Here is a 13,755-nt window from a genome sequence, read left to right as displayed (position 1 = left end):
ATCCTCCACTGCACTCCCTGGCCACAGCAGAGAGCTGACCTGGAAGAGGGGCAACCAGGACAGAATCCGGCGCCCCAACCGGGACTAGAACTCGGTGTGCCGGTGCCACAGGCGGAGGATTAGCCTATTTAGCCGCGGCGCCAGCATAAATAAATAAATCTTAAAAAAAAAAAAAAAAAAAAAAAAAAAAAGGATCAAGGCGTCCACACCCAGCAATGCCCCTGGAAGCCGCTTCACTACTGTACAGAAGGTTTCTATTTGATGCAACTCTGCTAAAACCCTGTGTCCCCCTCACCCCACACCCGCCGTTACCTGCTTTGTTCAGAAGTCTGCACAGCATCCAGGCAGTCACGGATGTCAGCTCGCTGGGCTTGGCTATCACCGTGTTCCCGGCAGCAATGGCCGGGGCTATCTTCCAAGTCAGCAGGTAGAGAGGCAAATTCCAAGGACTGATGAGACCAGCTGAGGGTTGAGAACAGAAGAAGCGTTGTCCAGGAAGCCACGCCCCTCGGAGGCAGACAGGCCCAAGGGGCTATTAATGCAGTACCTTTTCAAGTTGCATTTGTAGGTAACTTCTAAAAAACATTATAAATGGAGTGGGTACTGGGTTCAGCGGTTAATTCAGCATTGGGTTGCCTTCATCCCATGTCAGAATGCCCCGGTTCAAATCCTAGCTTTGCTTCTAATTCTAGCTTTCTGCTAATGCCCACCCTGGGAGTCAGCAAAGCCTGATTTCTTGGGTCCTTCCCACCCAGATTGCGTGTCTAGCTTCTGGCTTCAGCATGGACCGTCCCTGGCCTTTGTGGGCATTTGAGGGGGTGAGCCAGCAGATAGGAGATTCCTTTCTCCTCCAACCTAACCCCTATCTTTCTTTCTCTTTGCAATAAACAGAAATCTTTAAAAACATATTTGCACAACTGTACTTTTTAAAGCACAGTAATATCAACACAATTCACTCATTTTTAGATGGCTTACAATTATAACCATGAACAGCACAACGTAAGGTCCAGGACTAAAAGGTCCCTCACTATTCCGTTCCAGGATGTGATACATTTTGAGATTCATTAGCTGAATTTTGCTGTTTAAAAAGCATATCAAAAAATAAAGTAAAATAAAAAATGTATCGGGGCCAACATCACAACATAACAGGTTAAGCCACCGCCTGAGGCACTGGCATCCCATTCAGGTGCCTCTTCGAGTCCCGGATGCTCTACTTCCCATCCAGCTCCCTGCTAATGGCCTAGGAAAGCAGCAGCAGATGGCCCAAATCCTTGGACTCCTGCACTCATGTGGGAGATCCAGATGAGGCCCCTGGCTCTTGGCTTCAGTCTGGCCCAGCCCTGGCCTTTGCAGCTATTTGGGGAGTGAACCAGTGGATGGAATATTCTCTCTCTCTCCCTCTCTCTCTCTGACTTTGCCTTTCAAATAAATAATTAAATCTTTAAAAATAATAAACTAATGAAAGATGTATCCCTCCACCTTATTACGCTGTCCAGCTGCTATTTCTTCTATCAAGTTTCTCCACCTGTTTCTAATCTTTTGTGAATTGGGACATAAAATTCCTAGCTATACAGGATAAGTCGTAAAATGGGAGCACAAATGTTCTGCACGTTCCTGGTAGGGCTCTCCTCTCCACAAGGCCAGAGAGTTCTGATGTCCACACTGTGCTGTCCACCTAGACTACTCAGAAGATTTTCTTCAAAGATGTTTAAATTTACTTTTATTTCTTTGAAAGGCAGAGTAACAGAGAGAGAGGAGAGAGAAAGAGATCTTCCACCCACTGATTCACTCCCCAGATTTCTGGTCAGACCAAAACCAGAAACCTGGAACTCCATCCACATGTCTCCTGTGGGTGGCAGGGGCCCAAGTACTTGAGCCATCACCCGCAGCCTGCTAGGGTGCATTAGCGAGCAGGAAGCCGGACTGGAAGGCAGAGGTGGGATTCAATCCCAGGCACTCTAACACAGGATGTGGGCATCCCACATGGTGGCTTAACCCACTGTGCCACAATGCCTGTCCCAGTAAACATTTTTTTTAGAAGATTAATGTGGGTGCATTAGCAGGAGGCTGGAGCAGAAGCAGAGGTGGGACTCTCTCCCAGGCACTCAGATAAGGGATGCGAGTGCCCCAAGGGTGGCTCAGCCCACTGCATCACAATGCCCAGCCCCAGAAGATTTTCAAGTAGCAATCCTCTGTCGACTCCCACCTGTCAGGGTTACCAGCATCTAGAGTGTGACTCCCTGCAATCGTCTGAAACTGCCCGGGTTTCCAATCATAAAACACACAAATATAAAATCTACCTTATGAACAAGGAAATGGATTTGGCTCATTTGATACTCTGCCCTCAAGCCTGTGCTATGAAAATAAGTATATAATTTAGATTACTAATTTCCCATTGAAAAAAACTGTTCTTCAGGGGAGATTAGAGGATTTTTGTAGCATAACAAATCAGCATACTTTTTCAGACAGAAGTTAGAGGTTTCTCTAATGTTCTTGAAAATATGATTTCCGAAGAGCTCAAAGAATCCATGCAATAAAATGTCTCATTTTCCTCCCTTTTAACTTAACATTCACAAGAAGTAACAAGCAAGAGCAGGCTGATTGTTTCTTATCAGGGCAAACAGTGACATCAAGTGGACAGTTCTAGTCATTGCATATATATTTATCAGTTTCCCCAAAGAGACAAATGACTAAGGGAAGTGAATCATTCTGTCGAGCCATATTTACCATGTGCCTGGCATTACTTTAAGGCCCTACACTTACTAATTTATTTAATTCATATCAATGTATATATAACTATGATTGAACTTTTATTCCATCTTTTCAGATAAGCACATAGAAACAACCACTACACTCTCTGGAAATAGATTATTTTTTAATTATATAAGAGTGCTTCAAAATGTGTGTAGAAAATGGAATTAACAGATACATTCAATATGTCCCAAAATTTGAAACCCATGAATTCAAGGGGTCTTCAAAAAGTTCATGGAAAATGTATACTATGAAAAAAACAATGCATGGATGTCAGCACTTTTTGACTCAAAATAAGCTTATGTGGTAATACCATTTTTCCATGAAATTTTTGAAGCACTCTCAAAGTAGGAAAAACGTCCTGGAATGAATGTACTCTGCGCATGATCTTCCAAGATCATGCTCTAGGAGTAAATAGGGAATGTGACCCAAAGAAGACAAACAGGCATTTGAGGCTGACAAAGCCTCAGTTAAAGCAGAAAAACTCGGCTCCTTCCGTGTCCTGCGTCTGCTCCCGGAGCTCCATTCCGTAGAATCTCCGTCTATCTGCACCTACCGATGCCCACCGGGGTGCGCACGGTGTAGTGCAGGCAGTCCACGTGGTCCATGTGCGTGCACTCGGCCGTGTGGTGCAGGCTGGAGGAGGCGAAGAACCGGAAGTTCTGCACCGACCTTGGAATGTCCATGGTTCTAGCCAAGGTGACGGTTTTCCCTGGAAGAAGGCGGCCCCATTATTGTGGGTGTATTTCACCTCCGTCCACCTGCTTTCTGCCACACGTACCCCAGCGTAGCCCGGGCCAGCCTGCATCACACACACACACTGATCATGTATAACATATAATAACATACATTTATATAAACTCATATAAAATATAATGACATTTACAAGAATAGATAGTATTGTCTATGAAGTTATAGGAATCCCCTGGCTTCCGCCTGGCCTAGCTCGGGCCGCTGCGGCCATCTGGGAAGTAAACTAGCAGATGAGAGAGCTCTCTGTCTCCACCTCCTGTCCACTCCGCTTTCAGACCAATAAATCTTTCTAAAAAAGGCGGCCGGGGTTCCAACCTAAGGACAATAATCTTCGCTTGGTGGAGTGAGCGCTTCATAGAATTCACCACGAATTTGCCGATGCTACCGCGTCACCGACACAGTCACCAGGCTTCGGGCATGCGACAGAGGGGGGAAATACTGGCTGGATTTGCCCATCTCTCTCTCTCTCTCTCTCTCTCTCTCTCTCTCTCACACACACACACACACACACCACTTTACAGACACGTGGTGTGTACTGCGTGTCCTCCAGGCACACAGCTGCGCTCCTCCTGCTCGCCCCTCAGCTGCCACGCGCGTCCCAGCTCCCAGGAGGAGACTGAAATGAGCTGAGCTCAGGGCACGGGCTGAGGGGTCCTGCGTCCCATCCAGGGCGCTGAAGAGGCGAGAGCGCACCTGATCGAGTGGAAGGAGGCCGGGTAGGGCCGGCAGCTGCGTGCTGTGTCACAGCTTTTGTAAGCGTCGCCTGAGAAGGCACCTGCACCAAGCCCGGCTCTGCTAGAGAAAGATCGCGCGCACAGGGCTCTCACCTTGGTCTCTGGATTCCGCCCGCGCCAGCTCCTCCAGGGACTGCTCCAGCAAATCCGCCACCTGGTTCAGCACCCTAGCGCGCTCCTGTGGACTCCGGGAGGACCAGCCAGGAAAGGCCCCTCTCGCAGCCTCCACGGCGGCCTCGATCTAGAGGAGCAAAGAGAGGGAGTGCTGCTGCTTCTTGAAGGGCCGGAGGAATCCGGAAGCCACAGGTCCCTACACACCTGAAGATTTTTTCTGCCTGATTGCAGTTTTTCAGCATGGCCCCGAGCTGAGATCCCCACACAGTAGAAGACACAGATGTGTACGCCCATGGCCAAAGAGGGTGCTGCGGTTTGCAGGGCACGGGCCCTCCCCGGGCTAGGGCAGGAGTGCGTAGCCCTGAGGTTATGTGCATGCTATTAAGAGGGGGAGAGGAATGGGGGGGGGGGGGCTTTGTAGAGAAGTGGTTAGAGCAGATTAGGTCGAGAGGGTGGAGCCCAGCATTCAGAGAAGCCACACAGCCCCAGGAGCTCCTGTCTCCCACCCTGTGCTGCCTGCCCCGCCTCAGGACCCTGGCAGACAGGCCATGGCCCGATGGGGGCCCTCATCTCTGCACATCCAGAAGCATGAGCCAGAGTAAGCCTCTCTCCTTTATACAGTAGCCTGCCTTGGCTATTTTGTTCAATTAACAAAAAGCTAATACACAACAACACAGAGAAGCACTCTGTTTCAGCAAAGGTACCTAGAACGTGGCAGTCAGACAAACAGAAAAACAACTGTTTGGATCTTAATGGCTATGCATTTTCACTACTTCCAGACAGTCATTTTTGAATATTGTAGGAGAGAGGACATTTACCCATTTGGATGACAAATCTGATTCAATATTTATCATCTAATTTTTATATATAAGAGAAAATGCAAAATATCTTATTTAATTTCATACCTTTTAAAATTCTGTATTGAGAGTGTTACTGTGTTATCTTTTTCCACATAATGATGATATATTTTTTAATTTTAATTTTTAATTAGTTTTTAACAGATTCAATGTGATTTGTAGATAGAATTCTAAGAACTTAATGATTTTATCTCTTTCTCCCTCCCTTTCCCTTCCCTCCCACTCTTTCTCCCTTTTCAGTTTTTGAGATAACATTATAAAATTGCTTAATTTTAAAATTTCTCAATACTTCACCAAATAAGAAGTTTAAAAAGTAAAAAGCAAAAGACTCTAGTGGGAATATAGACAATCAGCTGGATCCAATAAGACAAATCTCGCATGTTCTCCCTAATATGTGGGAGCTAAACTTTAAAATGCAAACAAAAAGAAAGAAGAAAGAAATGCATGTGTGTTTCAGTATTACTGCAAATACAGTTTTGCAAAACTTTGTCTTATACCTTTTTCAAACCAATGGTTAAGAATGCTAAACTAGACCAGCACCGCAGCTCACTAGGCTAATCCTCCACCTGCAGCGCCAGCACCCCAGGTTCTAGTCCTGGTTGGGGCGCCGGATTCTGTCCCAGTTGCTCCTCTTCCAGTCCAGCTCTCTGCTGTGGCCCGGGAGGGCAGTGAAGGATGTCCCAAGTCCTTGGGCCCTGCACCCGCTTGGGAGACCAGGAGGAAGCACCTGGCTCCTGGCTTCGGATAGGCGCAGTGCGCCGGCCATAGCGGCCATTTGGGGGTGAACCAATGGAAAAGAAAGACCTTTCTTTCTGTCTCTCTCTCTCACTAACTCTGCCTGTTAAAAAAAAAATGAATGCTAAACTACTGTAGTTTTAATGATTTGTAATTAAGATGTATGTGGCTGCAATGGTTATTTTTCCATTCAATTATTGTTAACAGCCGTTGGCTATGCTCATTTTACAGATAGTGCAACTGGGGCCCAAGAAACTTAAGTCACTCTCCTGAGTCACGCAGATAATCAGCGTCAGAATCAGGATTCAAACCCAGAGCTCTTGGCCCTTGAGAGGAGAGGTTCACCTGTTATGACAGAACCACCTCCTTGGCCCCTGCCGAGCTCCACCCAATCAAAGAGGCCTCTGGGAGAAGAGGGGGAAGAGGGGTCGGTGGCGGCTGAGCACAAATCCTGGGGGCCTAGTTTTGGAGCTGCTTGCAACAGGCAACAATACTCAATACCTGGAGAGCCATGGGCAGGGCCAACTCACTGCCCAGATGTGACGCAGGCACAGTGAATTTTCCCAGCGTCGGCTTTCTCCTCTCTCTGGCGGTGGCTAAGCAATGGTTTCCCAGAGGTGGCTCATCCCTCCCAAGTCTGCCACGTGCGCCCAGAGTAGACAGTCACTCGCATCTCTCTTGCACCGCTGGGCCAGGCTCAGGTGCGCTGCTTTTCCACACGCCCTGGGGCAGCCTCCTGCAGCCTTCTCCAGTCGCCTGCTCTGACAGCACCCAGCCCCTGAGCCCCTGCTGGCCCTCTCACGCGAGGCCAGACCCACACAGCTCCTTGTTTTCCTCCTCATGGACCAAAGCCACGTTCAGCCGAGCTGAAGTAAGGTATAAGATGACGCTCATCTTAATTAGAAATTCCTGGAGACACAGTGGCTTCACCTGCAAACCAGAAACTCGGCTTCACAGCCAGGGTGTGGGAAGAGATGGGGGCTTTGGTGATCCCACTGTGAGCTGCAGCCATGGGGAGCCCCCTGCAGCCAGCAAGAGGAGCGTTCATTCCTACCACCGTCAACGTATGTGTAGGACCCTTGTGCTACTTGGGAAATTCAAGTCCATTCACCTCCCCTAAGTTGTTTTCGGTTATGTGTCTTGGTCTGTATAGAGTGTATATATATATACATATATATATATACACACACACACATATATATATAAATCTACTATATACAATAATACTAGTATAAGCTAATATTCTCTAAGCATTTATTATATGCCAGGCACCAGAGGCCTCACATGTGTTAGTCTGTTTCATCCCCAGAGCACTGTGAATTAGGTGTTAGAATTATCACCCCCATTTTATAGATGAGGAGACTGAGACACAAAGAGCTTCAGCTCTAACTCAAGGTCACAGACACCAAGCTGTGAAAGCTGGGCTTTGAAGCCAGGCAGGCTGACTCGAAGTTGTGCTTATGATTGCAATGCTGTAATGCAAATGTGCCAAAACACACACACACACACACACACACACCTGTGTGCATGCATGCCCGTCGATCCGGGCATCAGAGATGAAAGACTTAGCACACCGTCCTCTGTAAAGTCAGCATGGTGACAAAGTCTAATTTCTAGGTTGCTATAGCTGAAACTCAGGATAAGCCCTGTTGAAGGCTCAGTGAGCTGAATGTGAAGCGCCTCACCAGCGCGGAGTAAGTGGCAGTTCCTGTTAGCACCAGCAGCCATTTCTTCGCAAGTGACTTTTTGGACAGTTGGCCATGTGGTTTGGTGATCAAAACTGGAACTAATTAATGGGACACGATAGGCTCTCAGCGAGTTGGATTGCGGGCAGTGGGCAGCACCTCTGACTGCGTTAGCAGGTGCATCCGAACTCATCCTGTAACCTGCAAAGGCATGATGCTGTGGGTGCAGACAAGATTTCTCTGGAATCTGCCAGATTCATCATTTCTTACCTCACTTTGGAAGACATTCTGGGGTATGGAGAAATGAAATATGCAAAGCTGGATTTTCCACATTTTAGGTCATGTGAAGCAAACAAATATGCAGGTTTACAGTTTAACCAATGAATTAAGCAATGTTTGCAAACTTTAACCCAAAGTCTAAAGGTTTTTTTTTTTAATGCAAGACAGGCCTGAAATATTAACCATCCAGAAAAAAACTATTCTTATGGAAACTTTGCTTATAATATATATTTACATATGATGGCTACAATTACATTTTAAATAATTTTTTTTTGTGCCTTAAAAAGACTAAATTGAACCCAGTAGACATTAGATGACAATACCTACATCAGCTGTGCTGACTGTCCCTGTTATATTTGCATGCTCTGCGCAACAAAGGAGAACTAATCAAAACTATTTCAAGTATTTGACAAAATTCCCCAAATAAAATTAATTCTCCATTACCATTAAGCACTTTGAGTAAGAAAAATATGCTGTTAAATATAAATCCCAAAACCTATGGGAATTTGATTTTGAGTTTTGTCACTCAAATGACTGATTTTATTTTACTAGATATTTTGAAAACATGAGGAATCATTAGAGAACAATCTACAACTAAGCCCTAGGGGTTTTTAGTCTGTTTTCTTTTTAGAGAACTGTGTTACTTCTATCAGGGAATGTCAGGATTGCCCCCGCCCCCCCCCCAAAAAAAAAAAAAAGAAAGAAAACTACATATCCAGACTTGTGTTAGGCTGGTTAGAAAATCAACTTTCTTTCGGGCAGAATAGCCCAACATTTGGTCTACCACCTATACCCGGTTACACGACGAACTTTCGTAGAACCACAATCTTCCTTCTGTTGATGTTTAACAATTCTGGACCTTCCTCCACCTCCCTTTGCCTTCAGAAATTAGTTTCCCCACAATATTCCAGTGTCTTAAATATTAAATTCGGTTGCCTCTGAGGGAATATACTCACCTCTTCTTTGCCACTGTTGGGTACTTTGCAATACACCTCTCCAGTCGATGGGTCATAAGAATCTATGTAAGACTTGCAAGGTACAAATGTTCCGCCTATGAAGTTTTCCAGTACCAAAGGTGCCTCTGTCGCAGCCATCGTAAGGAAAAACTCTGCCTTCCCCTTTCCCCTCAGTCACCCAGCTGCCCCCACTTCTGAGTTCCTCTCCTCTCTTCTGGTCTTTATATCCTTGTTTGTCACTCAGTGGAAGTGGGAGGAGACCTGCCACTCTCAGTTTCCCAGTCTCCAAACTCAGAACCAAGGGAGCCCTCAAATATGCGTCAGGCTTCCAAGACTTTATGGAAAATAAGCAATAAGGTGCTGAACTGACACCCACTTATAGCACACAGCCCCTTAGACTCTTCAAAAGGCTTCTGTGTGCATGATTTTATTGCTCAAATACTGATCAAATACCAGGCCTTGAGGCAAGTCCTTTTCATTAGTTTACTCATTTGCTCCACAAAACAATCTTATATGAAGCAAATATCATTGCTTCCCTCTTTAATTTTTATACTTTAATTGCTATACAACACGTGCACTTACTTGTTGGATAAAGTATTATAATTCAACACATGTATATATCATATAATGATCAAATCAGGGTAATTTGCATTTCTATCTCAAATATTATCATTTCTTTGTGATGAGAATTGTCAAAATCTTTTCCAATTATTTTGAAATGTATAATTAATTACTACAGCTGCCCTATTGTGCTATAGAACATTAGGACTACGTCTCCCCCTAATTGTGTGTGTGTGTGTTTTAAGATTTACTTATTTATTTGAGAGTTACAGTTACAGGCAGAGAGAAGGAGAGTCAGAGAGAGAGGTCTTCCACCCGCCGGTTCACTTCCCAAATGGCCTCAAAAGCCAGAGCTGGGCTGGTGCAAAGCCAGGAGCCAGGAGCTTCTTCAGGGTCTCCCACGAGGCTGCAGGGGCACGAGGACTTGGGCCATCTTCTACTGCTTTCCCAGGTGCATTAGCCAAGAGCTGCATCGAAAGTAGAGCAGCAGGGTCTGGACCAGGTCTTGAATAGGCACCCCTGTAGGATGTGAACAGTGCAGGCACAGGCTTAACTTTCTACACCAAAACACTGGAATCTACTCAACAGTGTCTGAATCTATCTCTTTATGATAAATCCACTTCTTCATTGAGCCTGGCGGGGCCACAGGAGCCGGGAAACCTTTCTTTTCCAAACAGGGTGCTATTGTTTGCTCCTTATGTTCCTACACAACTCGTGTTGAAATGTAACACCCAATGCACTCGTGGTATCAAGAAGCAGGGGATTTAGGAGGTGAACTATGAGGGGCCATGAGGGTCCTGCTGCATGGATGCAGTCCGTGCCCTCATGAAAGGGCCTCAGGGAACCAGGCCTTCTGTGCAGATGCAGCCAGGGGTGCCATCTTCAAAGTGCAGAGCCCTCACCAGCCAGCTGACCTGCCCGCACCCTCCTCTCGGACTTCGCAGCCTCAAGAACCATAATCAATAAATAGTTTATGTAAATGACCTAGTCTAGTTTGGCAGAGCAGCAAAGGGGGTGAGATAGAGCTTTGGATGGGTAGCATTTTCTGCTGTTAATTTTTTTTAAGAGTCCATGGGTGAACAAACTCTTAATCTTGGTACAGACTTTAACCCTTTTCTTTAACCCTGCTACTTCTGTTTTCTGTTTTGGTTGTGAATTTCTGTTCCTCTGTAGGAGATTTGACTTTTCTCCTTGACCCATTTCAGGATGTTAGCCATGGGTATTCTGCAGTTTTCATTGCCGTGTAATTAGATGCGGATTTCTTTTTATCTGCCAAACTTGGAATATATTGTGCTGCTTTTACTTGTACATTCACGTCTTTCATGATTGGTTCTGAAAATTTTTCAGCTACTTACACTTTAAATATTGTTGTATACCTCTTCTCTCTGTTCCCACTCTGTCATACTTTAAATTTTCTACAAGGCTTCTCATTCTAATCAACATGAATTCTCTTCATATCTTTCTCTCTGTGTCCTGTATCCTGGGTAAATTTTATGATCTGTTTCAAATCACTTATTTTTTCTTTTAGGTGTACCTGATCTATTTAATACCAGTTTTATAGTTTCAATTATTGATTTTTCACTTTTAAACATTGCATGGGTTGATTTTAAAGCATGTCTGGGGAGCAAACATTCAGGCTAGTGGTTAAGATGTCTGTGACCCATATCCGGGTACCTGTGTTCAATTACCAGCGCTGGCTCTTGACTCCAGGTTCCTGCCAGCACAGACCCTAGAGGGCAGCAGTGATGGCTCTGGTAGTTAGATCACTGCCACAAAGGTGGAGACCTGGATTAGTTCCAGGCTCCCTGCTCTGGCCCTGGCCCAACACTAGCTGTTGTAGGCCTTTGGGGAATCAATCAGTGGATGGCAGCTCTGTTTGTCTGCTGCTCAATTTTTTTTTTTTTTTAAGAAATCACAACCTTGGGGAAAACATATAAAATAAGTAAGGAAATGAACTATTGTATGAAAATTGCCTGGCATGAGGTAGAATCCAACTAACTGATCATTTTTTTTTCATTCCTCCACACATTTGTGCCTTTTCTTTCAATCGTGTTTCTATTATTGGCATTTTTTTTGGTAAATTTTAGTTTTGCAGCTTGCGTCCCTCTTTTAAAGAGAAAAATACAGATTTTCATTTACTGTAATAATTGCAATCTTTTGTCTTCATTTGATTAACTGTTTTGTACAAAATAGGTCTCTCTTGTCTTTCACTTTTGTCTTTTGCACTGACATGAATACTTTTATTCGTTCTATTTAGTGGCTCTCCTAAACATTCTTAAAACTTGTTTTATGTGTTATCAGAATAATAAACAAAATAATATACTCCTCTCACAGACTATCAGTAATTTAATACATTTCCTTTCCTCATATTTTATGTCATATTTGGAGGTATACTTCAATTCACTTATTTCATTCTTTTGTTTTACATTATACTTTACAACTATACAGTTAATTTACTTTTTTTTGTTGTTGTTAAATTTACTTCTATATATTTGAATAGCTTCACTGAGAGAGAAAAAGCAGTTCTGACAGCAAAGAGCTGGCCTGGGAATCCATGGCTATGTCACAATGTTCTGCTGGTTAACAATTCTCAGCTCTGTCACTAGACAAGATTACTCCATGGTCCTGACAAAATGAAACACTGTACTTACAGCCAGTACAGACCAAAACACTCATTTGCAAACCAGAAAAACAGCTACACACTCCCTCTTGTGGCTAACGTGAGTAACTCCAACTTCTTTCCATTCCTCTCTCACATGAACATGGACGCTAAGCCCACAATACCCCTCTTGCTGACAACACTCACGCCAGAAGAAAGGGTGGCTCACTGGAGCCCTCCTCAGAATTACCTGCTCGGGCTCAGACTGCACAAGCCCCCTTCGCACATCTCCCTGAGAAGCACCGCGTTCCCCAGTGGTGTGCGTGTCTGCTGCGGCATCAGTCATACATTGACGACAGCTGTGTCCTGGAGGTCTTTGCTGACACTAACCAACGATGCTTGCTGCACCACCACCTCCCCAATCCTGAATTGGAATGATCTGAGTATTTTTCCATCCTGCCTCCCCATGCACTCTTTTTTTTTTTTTTTTTTTTTTGACAGGCAGAGTGGACAGTGAGAGAGAGAGACAGAGAGGTTTTCCTTTTGCCGTTGGTTCACCCTCCAATGGCCGCTGCGGCCAGCGCACTGGGGCCGGCGCACCGCGCTGATCCGAAGGCAGGAGCCAGGTGCTTGTCCTGGTCTTCCATGGGATGCAGGGCCCAAGCACCTGGGCCATCCTCCACTGCACTCCCTGGCCACAGCAGAGAGCTGGCCTGGAAGAGGAGCAACCGGGACAGAATCTGACACCCCGACCGGGACTAGAACACGGTGTGCTGGCACCGCAAGGTGGAGGATTAGCCTAGTGAGCCGCGGCACCGGCCACCCATGCACTCTTTCGCCTGCTGGGATTCTTAGCCTCCTCTCTCAGCAGCAGCCTAGCTGCATAAATTCATTTAAAATGTATTGTGTGTTAAAATCCCTGGGAGTTAAGAGTTTTACCCGTAGGTACTCGGAGCTATTTTGCTCCTGTATACCTTTGTCTTTAGGAATTCAGTGCTGCAGTACTGCTGGAGGCTGGCTAATCATTTCTGGTGTTTTTTTTTTTTTAATTTATTTTATTTTTTTTTGAAAGACAGCTATGGAGAGAGGTAGAGCCAGAGAGACAGAGAGGTCTTCCATCCACTGGTTCACTCCCCAAAGGACACAACAGCCAGAGCTGAGCCAATCTGAATCCAGGAGCCAGGAGCTTCTTCCAGGTCTTCCATATGGGTACAGGGGCCCAAGGACTTGGGCCATCTTCTACTGCTTTCCCAGGCCACAGCAGAGAGCTGGATCGGAACAGGAGCAGCCGGGTCTCGAATCAGCACCCATATGGGATGCCGGCGCTGCAGGCTGGGACTTTAACCTGCTGAGTCACAGCCCTGACGTTTCTTCAAAGGTTTGTTTTAAATATTTTAAAAGTTTAACAGAGCATGCAGTTATAATCTCTCTGTGACCTTTGCGCACAATAGGGTGCTCTCTCTTCACGAGCTGACCTGGAGTCTGCTGACTCACCTCTGTGCACTCTAAGAATGGGTTTCCAAGGTCGGTTTTCTCTGTCACCAATCCCATTTTGTTCAAGCTTAATCTATTAAGTCTGCAATGAGTACATGAATTTAGCTGTCACGATGTAGGTTCCCATGTAATCTCCCCTAAGCCATTCCAACTGTTTTCTCCACATGGCCAACATTCTTACAGGCACCACACAGCAGGTATCCAAAGAAAACTTCTTCCTGCAGAAAACCTGAAAGA

The 13,755-nt window shown here is 45.4% G+C and overlaps 1 protein-coding gene across 1 annotated transcript in view; it reads right to left on the bottom strand.

Moving 5' to 3' along the window:
* The window catches only part of ALDH8A1 (aldehyde dehydrogenase 8 family member A1), a 29,595-nt gene extending 20,517 nt beyond the window's left edge, over window positions 1-9,078 (bottom strand). Inside the window, exons 1-4 of the mRNA XM_002714833.5 lie at window positions 8,865-9,078; window positions 4,332-4,479; window positions 3,308-3,463; window positions 313-462 (exon numbers count right to left, since the gene is read on the bottom strand). Of these exons, the coding sequence (XP_002714879.1) occupies window positions 313-462; window positions 3,308-3,463; window positions 4,332-4,479; window positions 8,865-9,002 (592 nt within the window). The 5' untranslated portion in view covers window positions 9,003-9,078. The remainder of the gene's footprint in view (window positions 1-312; window positions 463-3,307; window positions 3,464-4,331; window positions 4,480-8,864) is intronic.
* Between the last annotated feature and the right edge of the window lie 4,677 nt (window positions 9,079-13,755).

This window comes from Oryctolagus cuniculus, chromosome 5 (assembly GCF_964237555.1).
Source record: "Oryctolagus cuniculus chromosome 5, mOryCun1.1, whole genome shotgun sequence".
In the NCBI taxonomy this organism is placed as follows: domain Eukaryota; kingdom Metazoa; phylum Chordata; class Mammalia; order Lagomorpha; family Leporidae; genus Oryctolagus; species Oryctolagus cuniculus.
This window is presented reverse-complemented; position numbering and strand designations above follow the sequence as displayed.